This window comes from Leptosomus discolor, chromosome 2 (assembly GCF_034619465.1).
Source record: "Leptosomus discolor isolate bLepDis1 chromosome 2, bLepDis1.hap2, whole genome shotgun sequence".
Taxonomy (NCBI): Eukaryota; Metazoa; Chordata; class Aves; order Leptosomiformes; family Leptosomidae; genus Leptosomus; species Leptosomus discolor.
In genome coordinates this window covers 48,446,707-48,463,112 of record NC_141392.1, presented here as the reverse complement: position 1 = coordinate 48,463,112, position 16,406 = coordinate 48,446,707, and the positions used below count along the sequence as shown (strand labels likewise).

At 40.0% G+C, this 16,406-nt stretch overlaps 1 protein-coding gene across 14 annotated transcripts in view; it reads left to right on the top strand.

Moving 5' to 3' along the window:
- AFDN (afadin, adherens junction formation factor) overlaps nucleotides 1-11,168 on the top strand; it is a 131,236-nt gene extending 120,068 nt beyond the window's left edge. For 6 of the 14 annotated variants that reach the window (XM_086461042.1, XM_086461039.1, XM_086461038.1 and 3 more), the window contains 4 exons: nucleotides 2,874-3,008; nucleotides 5,175-5,466; nucleotides 9,783-9,867; nucleotides 11,024-11,168. In XM_086461042.1, coding sequence (XP_086317168.1) covers nucleotides 2,874-3,008; nucleotides 5,175-5,466; nucleotides 9,783-9,867; nucleotides 11,024-11,168 — 657 coding nt within the window. Of the gene's footprint in view, nucleotides 1-2,873; nucleotides 3,009-5,174; nucleotides 5,698-9,782; nucleotides 9,868-11,023 lie in introns of all 14 variants that reach the window. The other 8 variants (XM_086461040.1, XM_086461045.1, XM_086461043.1 and 5 more) reach the window with 4 other exon arrangements.
- Nucleotides 11,169-16,406: the final 5,238 nt, after the last annotated feature.

The window sequence follows — 16,406 nt, the reverse complement described above, 5'->3', positions numbered from 1 at the left end:
TTTTAAATTCCTGGGGCCATTAGCAGATCTGACACAGCTTCAGCTGTCATAAATACATACTATAAATTTAAAATTCTTCTGGAACGTCTTTTAAAGCATTCATGCTTGGAGAAATGAGTTTTGTCTGATATTTGAGGCTTCCTGGGTGCCTGCCAGTCCCATGAATATTTAATGTTTCTGATAGGGATTGGCCCAATCGCCGACTGAAGAAGGTGGCCTTTTGTGCCCTCCTAGGTAGGAATACTGCTGCAAGCATATGTTGGTGACAGGGGGACAGAGTTGCGCAGCAAAGCAAACTGTTGGCAGTTTGCAGTACAGCTGGGACAAAGCAGAGGGAATGAATTAGTGCTTTGTACTTAGCTGCTTCGCTCCGTTACAGCTGGGAGAACGCTCTTCTCTGTCGCTCTGGCTGTACGGGTCAGTTGTTGCTACCTGTTACGATGTAAACACATTCTGCTTTGGACAAACCCAGGAAGCACAGTAAATCACTTGAAACCATGACTCTTAAACTAGAGCAAATCTAGTTGAGATAGAGAAGTACCGAATCAAAATACTCAGCCTGGGAATCTAATGGCCATGGGACGTGAAGCTAATTTTTCTTAGCGTCTTGAAAATTTGGGATGAAGTTTGCATTGAGTACTGTTGCATGCAAATGCAAACACAAATGCCTGCCAGTGATCTGGCATGCCTCACCATCCTAGCACTCCCTGCCTTTGTCTGGGAATGCTCCAAAGTAGAAACTAGTTACTAATAGTAAAGAAATGAAATGTCACTCTCGTAATAGTTGTTCTATTCCCGCTTGTGCCTTACACATAACTTTTGGCATTTTTACTATTATGTTTAGAACAGCCTCTGACCTGGATACAGTTGTCTTCCCAATTATTATGGTTCAGAGGGTGACAACTGTTCCCAGGTGGGCATCCTGCCCAGTTTTCCCTTCTTTCTTTAGTGAAGCTCACAAGAAAATAAAACAAACCAGTCCCACTTCCCCTTTAATTTAGTTCAAAATATTTTCTTGTTTTAAGTGCACTTGAATAGGAATATTTGCTACTGAGCAAAAAGGCATCCATGCCGTAACCTGGGATCAGTAACTGCCATGTTCAAGAGTGTTTCTCTAAATGCAATTGGGACAGAGTTAAGGAGTCTTCCTGTTTTTTTTCCCTGGGCAGTTTTTGCCCCCCTCCCCCCCCACCTTATTTTTTTTTAAGAGGAAATTACTTCTCTTCTACAAACTCTTTCGCATTACTAGCTGCCTTTCCTTGTGACAGCAATATTATCTCCTTTGCTAAAATAATGTCTTTTTAATAATCAAGACAAGAAGAGGTCTTAATCCAAGCAGGGAGTTGGTTAACAACTTTATTCCCTGCTCTACCGTATCCACTGAGCTTGGTCTCTGTCTTAAAAGTCATTTTCAGTTAGGAATTGCAGAAATGTTAGCCCTAAAAAGGGGAATTTACTCGAAGGTAGCATCCTCTAGTATACATTTGCCAAATTACTGCCTAAATGAAATAAATTAATTTTGTTCTCTAGCTTTCATGCTCAAAAATGTTGGTTTTTTAACACTTCAGATGAGAGGCATTTTCACTGCTATTAGTCTGTATAGCTCCTTGAAGATGTAGAAGGCAAACTTCTTCAAAATTACGTGTTGTACAAGGTCATAAGATACCCATACATAACATAAATACTACATGAATAGTGGGGGGAAATAATTACCGGAAAATTTGTCAAAAAAAAAAAAACCCCGACAACCAAACCAGTTTGTTTTTAGAATTGATTGGGAAATTAATTATAAAACCTAATCTGCTTTAAAGCACATTTCCTGTTAATTGACTGGGGGGAGATTTACCTACATGAAGGTTGTCCTCATAAAGTCTATTAAAACTAAATTTCTCTTACTTATATCATTATTGCTGTGTGTCTTAAGGGCCTTTCTCTGTAAATGAAACTGGATTGTAAAAACAAATCCAGGAGTAGAGAATTATCCATGTTACATGCAGCTTATAGCAAGATCCAATGATTTACTGATTTAGAGTTATACCAACCAGTATAAAAGATGGGGGGGATCACTTTAAAACGTACGCTGCAGTAAGAAATTACGCAGCATGTAGTCCAGTTAATTTCTAGTTTTGAATTTAGCTTAGATGCCATTAGCTTTGGAGAATCGTGCAAAGTTTGGATTGTTGTTCAGTTTTCTTACCTGTGCAGCGTTTATCAAAAGCATATAGAAAACAGTATTGTCTCTTGGGCATCAGTTGTTCGTGTGAGCTGTTTCATCTCTGTAGTCAAAGATTTCTTTGCCTCACTCTCTGCTTTTTCCAAAACACATCTGGTGCAGATACAGTGGGAGATTTTATTTATCTCTTGAGACTATTTGCAGACTTGCTGAATGAGCCTGTTACTTTAAATGGATTGACCCTTTGACTAATGAATCATGATTTTCCGGTGCTTAAATACTAATCCAAAGTGAAAAACCAATTGGCTGCTGGAGCTGTGCACTGTTGGTTCCAAGTATTTAATTTCACTTTACTGTACCTATGAGACTATGGTTGCTGAAGCTATCTGGAACGTGAGTCACCTCAGTCTTCTGCTAGGGGTTCATATATGACTGCTAAAAATGTCTCCCTGTGTGTTTTGTGCTTTTATGTACGTAGTTCTGTGTGTCTCCTTTTTTTTCTTTTATTCCCCCCCTCTTTTTTAGGGAAGCCAGTGTAACAACCCATACTCTTTAACAGCTGGAAATTACATTGATATATCCGTAGTATAGCATTTTCTACTGAATGAGTTACTTTTAGGTGTAAATACTTGAGTTACAATTTTTTTGACCCATCTTGCCCACATGAGTGATGAAAAAATTAAAGATGTGTCTCTGTTAGTTACAGGATGAAGAACGCAGACGGCAGCAACAGTTGGAAGAAATGCGCAAACGAGAAGCGGAAGATAGGGCCAGGCAGGAAGAAGAGCGCCGACAGCAAGAGGAGGAGCGGACCAGAAGAGAGGCTGAAGAAAAGGTTGTGGTCTCCTGGGTGCTGCAGGGGTTCTCACAGACCTCTTCTCTTTAGCTTGGCCCGTAACAGCTCAGTGTTGGGTCACCAGGGGTCAAAAACACTAGCCCTAGTGATAAGGGTCATGGCCCAAGGCTTCAGTTTATCCAATAGAAAACAAAAAGTAATTAAACAAATAGCCCATTTGTGGAGCTGGCTGCTACTGCAGAAAGAGTACCGTAGGTTTACCGGCTGAAGCTTTTTAGCAGGCAAGGGCTTGGCTTCAGAGCCTTTTCAGAAAGTTATGGCAGAAATCAATTACCTGTTGGTTTCCTTCAGCCCCCGACATGACTTACCTACCTTCTGAATGATAATGGCTGAGTTAGTGGTGTTGGGTGTTGCTGTGTCTCAGAGGTGGCACTTAAATGTTTTTGCAGTAATTGTTTTATATAGATAGAGAAATATGAAATGCAGTGGAGAGGAGTACTCCATATTGTCTTTTATGTTTCAACTATGGGAGGAAAGGGAATTGGTTTCTAGAAAGGAAGTAAAGAATTTCAGCAGATAAGTTATGTGCAATCAGATTGTAAAAATTCAGGCTTCTAGGTTCCTTCAGAACATTATACATGAATTTGAGAAGCTTTATTGTTCAAAACTGTAAGACAAAGCAGATCATTTGACTCTTAGCATGTTTAAGACCCTCTTCTTCCCAGAGAAAGAACAGTTACTTTTGTTCAGATTGAAGACTTGCCTATTAGCTGATTTCAGAATGAAGAAAGAGGGCTAGCTGTTAATGTTGAAAGTTCATCTTGGAAGACTGAGGAAATCCATTAAAAAAAGCCCAAAACACCTTAGATATATTCACTTTTATTAGATTTGTTAGATTGTTTTCAAGCTTTGTTAGACTGTTTTCCGTAAGCAGTCTGGGTTGATGAGTAGGAGAAAGTGAAGCTGGGAGTGGTGATGTGTGAGAACTGAGGAAGGTATTTGAAAATATACTGTAGGATTTTTTTTTAAAAAAAGTGTGGGGCAACCAAAAAAAACCAACCAAGCCGTTCTTAATTTCTGACAATGGTGCAGCCAAATGACATTGGGATCACAGCCTTGAAAGGGTTTTCACTGACAGGTCTTGACTGAGACACTCGTACATCTACCAACTCAGAACTCGGTACCACCTGACCACTGCAGTGGTTTTGGAGAGTAGCACAAGGAGATGAGTTTCATGTCTTTGCTTTAGATGAAGATCGTTTTATTTATTATTTTTTTAGGATAATTGACTCAGTGTTGAGCAGATAAGCAGATAAGGTGAATTTTTTAAACACATGGATTCAAAACAGAAAGGGTGGTTGTTCAAAAAGTCATATATTCCCAGCAGAATAGACTGCTTAGACAAAAGAGGTTTTGTAACATGCAGTTCCCAAATACACATTTTCATTAGTTATCAAACTAATGAATAGACCCTTGTATTAATTTACAATGTGGCTTAGACAAGAGCTGAACAGAATTAAGTGCTATTTAGTTTAAAAACAGTAAAAATCTTTTAAACTGGAAAAATGCATTGAAGATATTTCATGGCCTTTTAAATGGTCAGTAGCCTTTTATAAATATCATCCGCATAGAGTTTTAAATTTTTTTTATAAATGCTTTTTAAGAAGTTATTTGATGTCTGTTTTAGAAAAGGTCTTTGTAATTTGATTTCTACGTGAAGGTAGTTTTCCTAGTATTTATGCTAGAAGTCTTGTTAGGAGACATGTATTGACTGTTGATTAATTTACATTGTATAAGCATGCAGCAAAATTACGAAGTTCCCTTTTTAAGATGGTAGTTAATTTTAGTCTTTTCCTCTCCCACAGATTCTTTACAGCTTTAGTAAATCTACCCTTTATTAACTGTAGTTACTTTTTGAGTAATAACTGCTGGAATCACCCATAGTTCACACAGGCAGTTGCCTTAGTTACCACAGGCAGCAGTAAATCTGGAAATAACAGCAACGCTGTCTTACACGACGACTGCCGTGTATTTCATCACAGTAAATATTCCTTGTATGAGTCCATGTAGATGCCCTGCTTATTGTCAGAAAAGGAGACACAAAAAAAAGGTGTTTGTAGCTCAGTGGTGAAAAACTTAAATCTCTCTTAGATTGAAATGTCTGTCTTTCTGACCGCTGTGTTTTTCTGTTTCCTCTGGACTTAGAGGCGACAGGAAGAGGAGTATTACAGTCGCTTAGAGGCTGAAAGGCGCAGGCAGCACGATGAAGCAGAACGAAGATTACTGGAACCTGACGAGCCTGGTCTGTACAGACCTCCGCTTCCACGGGAATATGAACTCCCATCCCCAACCCCTTCATCTAACGCTCCTCCTCCCCCACCTCAGCGAAACACCTCTTACCTCAAAACACAGGTCCTCTCCCCTGACACGATTTATACTGCCAAGTTTGTTGCATACAATGATGATGATGAGGAGGAGGAGGATTCCAATCTAGCAGGTCAGGATAAGTACTCCAGCACAAGAAAATCTTATGGTGACTTTCCTCCTGCCACCCTTAAGCCACAGCAGCCCTCCCGCCAGCCTCGCCCAGTTTCAGATGGCCTCTTTCTTTCCAACTCATTCCAGTCATCTCCAGTCAATGCCAACAGTACTGCTGCCAAAAAAAGCCAGCCCCCACCCCCACCAAACAAACTGAGTTTCATCCATGCCAGCAGCTCTAAAGGTAGACGCCATGAAATCAATTGTCTCCACAGAACTATCTTGGTGTTTTCAACTCTGGTGCTATGGATTGAATCACTTACTTTGTGATTTACTTTTTTCCCCACTTAATCATTATTTTCACTGTGGTGATCTAACTGAAATCCTGATATTAATATGAATCCTTTAATTTTTAATTGTTTTGATCTCTCAAATTTCCTTGTTCCTTACTCAAACTCTTCAAAAGCAAAAAATTCCGTCTTTCACACGATGAATCAGAAATTACTTTAACTGTAACTCAACCAATTCAAAGTACTGTTGGTTTTGACTTTCACTCTGTATCTTTCAGTGATTTGTTTTGTATGATTGACCACTGGTTATTCAGGGCATCTGGAAGTGCACCTTTCTTGAACACAGGAAAACTCTTCTAATGGGTTCATGGGCAGAGCTTATCTTCTGCTTTCGTTATTGGTACCAGGGTTCTCTCCTTTAATAGTGTGTGCAAATGGCTTTACAAATGACCTTTGTCGGCGTAGTTCTTAAATATACAAGCACCAAGAGACATATAGGACATGAAGTTAGTTTCATGTATTAGGCACCATTCCTTTGCTTGTGGTTTGTACAGTGCAGTTTTCTTGCAGAGAGACAAAAATCTAAATTTCATCTTAGTGCTTTTTGCCTGCCTTTCTCCTCCCCTTCTACACCCTTGTATTTGTCTCCTCATCTTGTTTCTTCTATAACTCCAAGTGGGCAACCATGGAGTTTAATTTCAATTGGAGCTCTAGCTACTAGTAACTTCATCCCCACATTTTATCTGCAGAGTATTAGTTTAGTTAAACTCATGGATTCAAAGCTCATTCAGTTCAAACTTCCATGCTAATTTTTTTTTTAAACTGCTGCTGTATAGGAGGAATCTTACATACTCTACTCTTTGAGTATGTGTCTGTCTAGATCACACTAATAAATTTGCAGGTTATTAATGTAAGATTTTATCTTTAAATAGCAGCATCTGCCATCACTTCCCCTACATTTGTTTTCTTCTTCTGTATTCTTCTGAAGGGAATGGTGGCCATGACATTCCCCTAGTTCATACTTTTTGCTTGTGCTGGAAGTCAACAAATGGCTGACAACCAACTCCAGCTGATCAAATCATCCTTTTAAAATGCAAAGGGTAGCAATGGGAAGTGTTTATGCTGGCTTCTAGCCAAATGGCCAACCTGTTTACTGGAGCCAAGTCTTAATGACAAATGTGGAAGCCAACAATACGGTATATCCCTGATCACCTTTTTGGCCACCTAACGAATTACAAAAATTACTTTCTTTAATCAGAGGTGCGCCGTGCCCCCTCATATAGGGAGCATACCAGCCTCAGATTAGGTTCTATCTATCATAAACCCTTCTAATCCAGCTGCAGTAGTGTATGGATCTGAATCTGATTGGGGATATGTATGAGACCATACCATGCTCTGAGCTTCCTGTCTGCATCCTTTTCAGTTAAGGCTGAGGTCATCATTTTCCAGCAAGGCTTCCTTTCCTTTGCAGGGCAAATCAGCTTCTGCTACAGTTGGAGTGCTTCCAGCGCCGACGAGAAGCTCTGCACAGCATTGTGTAGTTTTAATACTGCTGAAGGGACAGTAGTTTAGCTCAGCTGTAATTATTACTGAACTGATAGAGTTGGTGCTTAGCAGTTTCACTGTTTGGGGTCAGTACAGCACCCAAACGGCATAAAAAGTATCCACACTGATACTCCTTTAAAGGAAAAAAAAACGAAAACAGTTTGTTTACCCTGATGTTGCCTGTGAGGTCTCATGATGTAGTAGTCCCTATGGATCCTGCAAGCCTGCCTATTGCTCCTATCAGGCTCTGTCATAGGTTCCAAATCTTAAAGGAAGGTGAGGGAAGGTTTTACCTTCAGTGTGTTGTCAGTAGGCTGGAGTAGAAGTAGACACACTGTACCATTACAGTGCAGATAATTCCGTTATGCCTATTTTCTGTGCACGTGAGCCCACCGATAAACCCACAGTGAACCCAAATCACGGTTTTATATCAGAACGACTCTAGCTTTTGAGCACCTTATATGGCACAGAATTAATGAGTTAAAAAAATAAGACTAAAGAAAGACAGGAAATGCGTGGAAAAGATTCTCTTTATGACTGTCTGTGTTGTCAGCTTGCTCTTAGGAATATTCTGAAACAACAGGCTTCTGACATGAAACGTCTGTACTGTATGTCCGTACTGGGGTGTTGTTCTTTCAAAGGACTTTCTTTTTCTAGAAATTCTTATTTGAATCTGACTGTAATAGAGTGTAAAATGTGCCTTCTGTCACAGCACATAGGCTTCCAAAGGCCCTCGCTTCCCTTCCTTATTTGACACTTTGAAGGCTGTACGTGTACTGAATTAAGTAACTAGAACCATCAGTCGCGAGTTGTCACCACCACTCTTCCTGCCTCCCATCATCCACGACCCAGAATGCCATTTCATATGTAATTGCATTCCCCAATCCTGCGTTCTGTTAATTTTAATAGAAAAATGCATCTCAGGGAAGTGAAATGTTCACTGATATTTTTTTGTGTGTGCACGTTTGTTTTTCTGGAAAACAATCGGAAGGACCATCTACAAAGATTTGGTTAGGGTTTTGATAACATACAAAGAATACTGTAGTATGATGCTTCGCCTTTAATAACCTAATTCATAAACCATACAACTAATTCTGAATACTCTTATTTCGTAATTTTTAAAATAGCCATGAGAACAGGTTAACTTCACCTGATTGCTCAAGCTTCTATGAAGACTGCCTGCGTAACGTACAAAGCCGTTTGCACAAAATGCAGCATTCACCGTGCAGTTGCCCATCTCTCATCTCGCTGACTCTGTTACATTACTGTCCTTTACAGCTCTCTTCTGTTCTGAATGTTAACTCTAGTAAACCACGCTTCTGCGAATTTTGCTCCTTCTTCCACTGGGTCTCTTCAGACCGTTGGGTCTGTCAGCTAACAAGAAAACTACCAGCACCCAAATCAAAACTACTGTCCCGAAGGAGGTGGCATGTGGATCCAGACTTTTCAAAGTCTGGAAGGCGGTGCTTACAGGCATGCAGGACTCATGCCTGAAAGAAAAAAATCTTCACGTGCCTGGCATACCTAGTATGATTTGGTCTGCTACAAATTTTTGGTGGAAAAAATGTAGCCTACAACACGCTAGCTAAATTTGCTTGTGTGTTCCAGCCTCACGTGTCTCTTCTATTGAATATTTATGAGAAGTTACATTTACCAGTGGAAGAAGCAAACATTTCCTTCTGTACCAAAGAAGGTTCACAAGACATAACACGTACAATATTGAGACCAGAACTGTCTGAAGACAAATCCGAGTGTTGTGCTGACATTTTTTTTTTTTACTCTTTTCGTGACAGTTGTTAAGAGAATATGGTCCTAAATACAGATTAAATTACTAAACTTTTTGATTGGAAAGAAAAGGTTTTGTCTTGTGGCCTTTAGAAAGAATTAATATAATGTGTAAAACCTGTGTGTTATATCAACTTAAACTAAAGGTGCAGTGCTGCAAGATACTTACTTGAAATTTAAATTTAAGGTCTGGGGGGGAAGGGGGCATTTTCTGCGTGATACAGTTTACTTAATCAGGCTAAACAGAGACAAAAATTCTGACTGCTGAATTGCAAAGATGGTATATACTAATCTTCACTTACTTTTAGCCTCATAAAAGAGAGCAGCTGCAGCTAACTTGCTTCCTGTGGAGCTTGTTACAGGATAATGAAGTGTGTTGCTCTTTCCATCAATCTCCTGGAACAACTTCTAATGTCTGTCTTACAGTAAGCCGTAATAAGATAAAGACCATGATTTGATATGTGCTGGATAATCTAAAGAAAATCTGTTCTGACTCAAAATCAGGAATGAAAAAATTATAGCTGTCTTGATGGAGGGTGGAATTTCGTAGTGCTGGTTTTAAATATTCTAGAGGTCAGACGACCCTCTAAATTTATTTCTGATTCTGGTTCAAGATTATTCCTTGAAAGAAGCACTGCACCTTTTTGAAAAAATACCATATAAAACTTCTGTGTTGTAACTGCAGTCCTTCAACTTCCTTTTTCTTTTGCATAAGGAATAAATTCATACACTGGATCTACAGGAGCAGCTGTTGGGGCCCATGAAGTTTATCGGGATCCAAGAGACAAAAGATCTAAAAGGTGACGTGCAGGAGTCCATTGACTTTTATACACCTGACCTGGCTAACTTCTGCAGGATTTGCTGTTGTTGCTGTATCTCTGGGGGCCGTTCAAGAGTTCTGCAGTGGGCTCTGGATTATCTTGGGTTACTACAAAATACAGCTAAGTGCTCCGCCAGTCTTTAGGTGATCTGAAGTACCGCTTCACAGCAGCAAATTTTAGTGCTACAACGGAGTAAACTGAGTGATCATTGAAAATGAACAATTTCAGCTGTTTTGGGTGTATTTATAAATCTGAACAGTACCTCTCAAGTGGGATTCTTGCCAAATTTGTAGTAAGCATTAATACCAGCTCTTTCTTACATGTGAGTGGCGAGCTTTACTGTGTAGTGTACTGCAGGTGTGACTGGGCTTGGCTAGGAGTCTGTAGAAGCTGTTTGCCCAGTTCCTGCATTTTAAAATGTAGTTCATGTTTCAGCGGAGTGTGCAGAGCAGAGACGTCTTGGAGCTAAAAGTGAAACCTCTTCTGGTCAAGAAACTGTAATATATATTGAACCTTTATTATATGAGGGTTAATCGCATGTGTAAAGTATTGTTACAGCTACGACTGAGGATGATTTGAGATCTTCACTGTGGTGGTCAGAAACACATATTACAAAAATTGGTTTGCTGCAAGGGTAAGAGATAAGTGCCAGAGCTCAGGCAGCAATTGTGCTTGGAAGCTTGGTCAGTATAGAATGAAATAACAGCGGTGCTGCAGCCCCTGCAGCATACCCTGTACTAGTAGCTTTGTTTACCAAGACAGAAAAGCTTTGTATTCCAGTGCTTTTTCCTAGACACGTGCCACCGCAGAAAGGCTTGCTAATTCAGCCGTTAACAGCAATGCTGCACTAACACCGGTAGAGCCTTAGTTCACACCTGCACTTCACTTTGGAAATTGGCAAGCCGTTTCATTCATGTTAATGTGCCAGAGGTGGTCGTGAGCCATTAATTTGTCTAAGTGATAGCACGATGTCAGAATTAAATGTATGTGTGGAGAACAGAACCTTGCTGAACACTAAATGGAGAATCCTTTGCTGTAGTCAAAAATGCTATCAGTCAACACGTGTCACTAAGAATAATTATATTTAAGGATATTGTAGATAAGAATTATAACAATTTTTTTTTTCCCTTCCCAGTCAAGATACAGATTTACCTGGAGCACCAGAAAACTTGACGTTCAGGGAACGCCAACGACTTTTTTCACAGGGTCAGGATGTATCCAATAAAGTGAAAGCTTCTAGGAAATTAATGGAACTGGAAAATGAGTTGAACACAAAATAAGATTAAAGCACCTTATCAGATGTAACCGAAGATCTCTAAAGTGAGGGATTGAGATGGGGGGCACACTACTAATGAACAGAAAATGAATGTTTTCTGAAAGGAGTGACTTTGATTCCTCTATATCTAAGACTGTTAATTAAGATTTAGAGATGTTGCAATAGCAAGAAAACTGATTACTTTGCCAGGAGCTTGTGGTTTATACAATGAAAGCACTGTAAAATTTTAAAGATATGAATCACGTGAAGGTAACTTTTTCTTTCTTTCTTTCTGTTTTGGGGGTTAAGTTCTTGTGCACCAGACCAAGTAGCACTTGTCAAAGATAAGTTCTGTTTCCTGGTGTTCTACAGACACACTTTTGTTTTAGCTGCTGAGCAGAGAGAGTGAGAATAGCTTGAACTGCCTAAACTAAACTGTGCACTAGAAAGTAGTATTTTAAATTGTTTGATAAGAAGCCAATATCTGGGCCACCTTAAATAAGACTGTATACACAAGTTTGACATCACCTATGGTGTCACAGAATGATCAGCATATCAATACAGATCTCACCGTTACTTAGTACTGGAATAACACACACTCTGTAGGTGGAACCTCGGAATAAAACCACTTCTAGTCCTGCGTATTTGTTGGGTCTGAAATGGTTGCCTAAGAATTTATCAGTAGTTATGGAAAAGTCTGTATGTTGATGCACCCCCACTGTATGGGCTTCAGACTTTCAAAAATGTGACGATAAAACCTCTGGATAATTGTTTTAATAAAAAATCTGTAAGCAATAGATAGTAGGCTACACTAGTGGCCCTTCATCAGCTAGGACCAAAACGCTAGTAATGTGTTAAAGGCGAGGAGTAATGATTCCAGTTCGAAGGTGAGCGGAACTGATACGTCTGTTTCCCAAGAAAGGTAGATTAGAAGTTATTAGGCAGTTGGGCGTGGAACAGTATCCATAAGTCTGCTGTTATCAGTTCAGCAATATCCTTCTTTTTTTCTGCGGAGGAGTGAACTGGCATATTAGAGGAAAAGACCGAAGCGCAAAGCATCAGATCCAATGCTGCTGGCTGGGAGCGGGAATGTCAGTGCGGCCGTTAGCAGAGCTGGTGTGCTGGCAACCAACCACCTCTGCTCACGCTGAGGAGGCAGTGCTAGCCATCTCTGCTTTGGCCAGCTGACTTCATTGACATCCTGTTACTGTTGTACTGAAAACCTTCTTGGCAGTTCAAGCTATTTTTTCACACTGTAATAGCCTTATTTAATTTTAAATTGTTAATCTTTTTTCTCCCACTGTTTCTTCAGCTACGCGTATGTGGCTGATGATGTTGGGAATAAGGACCTCATCAGAGTTTTTCTCATTGTGTGATGTTAAGACAATATATATTGTGATTCGAAACAAATTTTCTATTTGACAAAGCCCTTTACTGGCTTTAGATGATTTTTTTTTTTTCCTGTATCATATTGTTCTCTTATAAATATATATTTAGGGAATTGTGCACACTTCCAAATACAAAGGGGTAGACTTTCACTGCCTTAGGAAAGAAATCACTTTTAATAAGAGTTGTATGATAAATAAATGCAAGTTAATGAAAATTGGAGTGTAAATATTTTTTACGTATTTCAGGTTTCTTATTTGAAAGTGTGCTTTTACCGTTTCACCTGTTAAATATGAAGTAGAAGATTAAACTGGTTCAAAGTGTTAATGAAGGATCTGCATGCTTGCTATGTCTGTTAATCAGGAAAAGCAAGCCTCTCCCAATTTATCTTGAGAACACTAGCAGCCTTACAGTGACAAATTTTTCTTAAGGAAAAAAACTTATGCTGTGGCTGAATTACTGTTGCTGCTAGAATCTGAAAAAGGCTTAGCAAAAAAATACCTATAACCTTCAGTCGAGTGGATTTGGCCGCTATTGGGCATTCGGGTCAAGTGTGAATATGTGTAAAAGTGCTTTTCATATTTGTCTGTGCATTATTATGAAAAACATCAAAACTGCTGTAGTTTCCCATTTCTACTGTATTTCACTTGCAACCTATTTTTAATAAAGTTTGTATTGTATTTAACTTTGCATTAAATGGTTTTTGTATTGTTTGTTATTTGATTCTGCATTCATAACAGTGTTGTTATAAACCAAAGGGGCTCTTGTTAATATACTTTTTGCTTTACCTGTCCTTTTAAAATATACTTACAAGCAACGTCAGTGTATCTCATAATGAATAGATGAAAACCTAAATTAATTTTACGTGGAGAAATCGACAAAGGAGGCTGATTCTCATTGATCAGAGAGCAGAATTTCTTGGCCTAATGTTGTTCAATATCTGTAGCAGTGACTTGAAAGAAGTGATTTTTTACAGCTTAACCAGGTACTTATGAAACAGTAAATATTGGTGGGGTCAATTACGCAGGCTAGTCTTGCTGTGTTTGTATCCTCCTCGGGTGCAAAGTTGTATTTCTGACAGCAAAGAGGAACCTGGAAAGCAGCTTCTTCTGGAAAAGTATCACAGAATCACAGAATGGTCGAGGTTGGAAGGGACCTCTGGAGATCATGTAGTCCAACCCTGCTGCTAAAGCAGGTTCACCTACAGCAGGTCACACAGGACTGCATCCAGGCGGGTTTTGAATGTCTCCAGAGCGGGAGACTCCACAACCTCCCTGGGCAGCCTGTTCCAGTGCTCTGTCACCCTCAAAGAAGTTTTCCCTTTTTTCCTTTTCCTTTTTCCTATAAATATTATTTCAACCAGAGTCTCCGTTGTGATTGCTGTGGTTAAAAAGTCCTTTGATTTCTTCATTTTGAACCCAAAGACAAGATAGCTTCATCAAATCCCTGAGAAAAATCGGTTTGGCTGACCTGGAAGTTTGGAGGCCTCGACTCAAATGCAGTGTGTAGTTTTGAATGAAGGTTGAATTAAAGGACTTAAGGATGGTGGTGCTCCTCTCTTATCGTTGGATTGATCAGTGTAGGTGACTTGACTCTTGATGGGAGACAACAGTTTAAGTCCTGCTTGGTGACGGTGGAGGAGGGAACCAGGCCCCAGTGAAGTGCTGTAGGTGTCTTCTGCTGTAGCTGACTGCCCCCTGAAGCCGGGATTGAGAGCCACCTACGTCTCTTTCCAGGTGAGTAAAGCTCTTGAGTTGTGGTGCCTGCACTTCGGAATTTTCAAAATCACTGATGAGGACGTTCTGGATTTCAGTGCAAGAGATGTGTGTATAAAGGCAGGGAAGGAGCTAAAGGAACCACAGAAAGCCAGAAGTGCTCTTTAGTATCTTGCAAGGAAATGACTGCCAGGACCTCAAGGCATGGCTGAGGGGAATCTTTTCTCCATGTTTTGCACCTGTAGCTTTTGACTGTGAGAACAGCCCAAAGAAAAAGAACTTTCAGTTTTTGAATATAGAAATGTGTAGGCTACAAGAAAAAGGAAACAACCCATTGTGCTTCTGCATGGTGGTCCCTCAGTCTCAGCAAGAGCAAAGAAGTGGTACAAGCAAAAAGTGACTTTTTTGATGAGACTATAGTTGTTGCAGCTGTGAGCTGTGTCATAGAAACATTTATTTCCAGACTACAGTAGTCCAGGCGTTGCGGGGGAGGAACTGTGCAATGCGCAGCAATGGTAACACATTTTCACTGGGAAAACAAGTTTTGATCTACACCTTGCACCGTTCAGGTCAGGTTTGCTAAGTGGGCACACAGGTACGATGCAGTTGCAGCATCTACTTTGCTTTAGGGACATGAGTTGTCATCCTTAGTAGCGTAGCTCTTTAATTGATGATGACCCTTACGGTGATAACTCTGTGAAATTACATTTGCATATGCAGCCAGGTCTGCTGCTCCCAGGAAAGACTTTAATTATGTTAAGCCTCTGTCAGAGTCTCCTTTCTGCACCTGTCATCCACATAAACGGCTTTTCAGCTGCTTGTACATACTGCTTGTACTACAGTCTTGCTGGTAATTGAGGAAAAGGCAGGGAAATTAAGAAATGGACAGAGTCCATGGTATACGTCCTGTTTACTGAAATAAATGACATACATGACCATACAGGTTGCTGTTCGTAGGTCAAGCAATGAGTACACAAGCAGCAGAATAATCAAGACTGTTCTTTACCTCCTAATTCAATTAGGTATGAGATAACATAAGAAATCACAACAAAAGTAGTGATGGTAAAAAAAATAAGCTTCACCAAGAGTAGTCTTAAAACACAGGTTGTAACTCAAGTATTTGATAATAGTAGATAATAAGAATGGGAAAATGGCTCTTCCTCGTGTTTTGTCAAGTGATACCGCTGTCTCCTATCGTTGGTTAGTGGCTGTGCAGCCCAGAAGGCAAAGCCTCACAGATTAAAAATTGGGAGTCTTCTTTCTCGGCTGTAATGGTAGGAAAACTCCTTAAGGAGAACAAAGTGCAATACACCTGCTCAGAGAATCTCAGCTTATTCTTTGTAACAGCTGGAGGTTCAGAATCAACCTACAGTTACTGAAACAAATGTCTTGCTAAAAATGTGGAATGAAATATTTACAGCTTCACTGAATAATGTTTTAGGAGGTTCAGATGATGGGCTGTGTGCTGTGGAGCAGTCTCGGGTTACTGTCTGCTGAACGTGGCGAACGCGATCCCATATGGGCAGCAGAAAACCCGAAGGCGTAGAGCAGTGAATCTGTTTGGCACAAGAGGGACAGCAACCTTCTCTCTTGGTATTTTCCTGAGTGCTTTTCTACCCATTTTGTTTCTTGTTACTGCATTTGGGAACACTGTAATGGACGACTCGCATCAGAATGCTGAAGGTGGGACCTCGTTAGTCTTGTTGGTTCCACTACTGGGGTTAACATGAAATGCATCAGAAGTATTAAGGACAATGCTCACTTAGTAGTATCTTACGATTTATAATCCACCGTGGTATTTCACTGACGCTAAAATTAATAGAGTAAAATGTGGGTTTAGACAATTTCGTTAAATTTCTGGCCTTCTGGTTTCCCAGAAGGATCTGTAACAAGGCAGGGTTCTGCATTTGCAGGGGGAAGACAGGATCAATTTGGTAGAAGTTTGGGGGGAAAAAAAACAAGATTCTTCAAAGCAGAGAATCAGTGTAGAAAGGCGTGCTGTATTACAGCCCTGCAGCATTTCCCAAGGATAGCTGGAGTTTATATCTGTTTCTTGCCTAGATATCACTGACAGACTGTTTTGTTCTCTCCCCATCAAGCAACTTCTCCTGAGCTTTGGAAATGGAAGATTCCAAAAAAGAATTGCTGCTGTTATCGTGAGT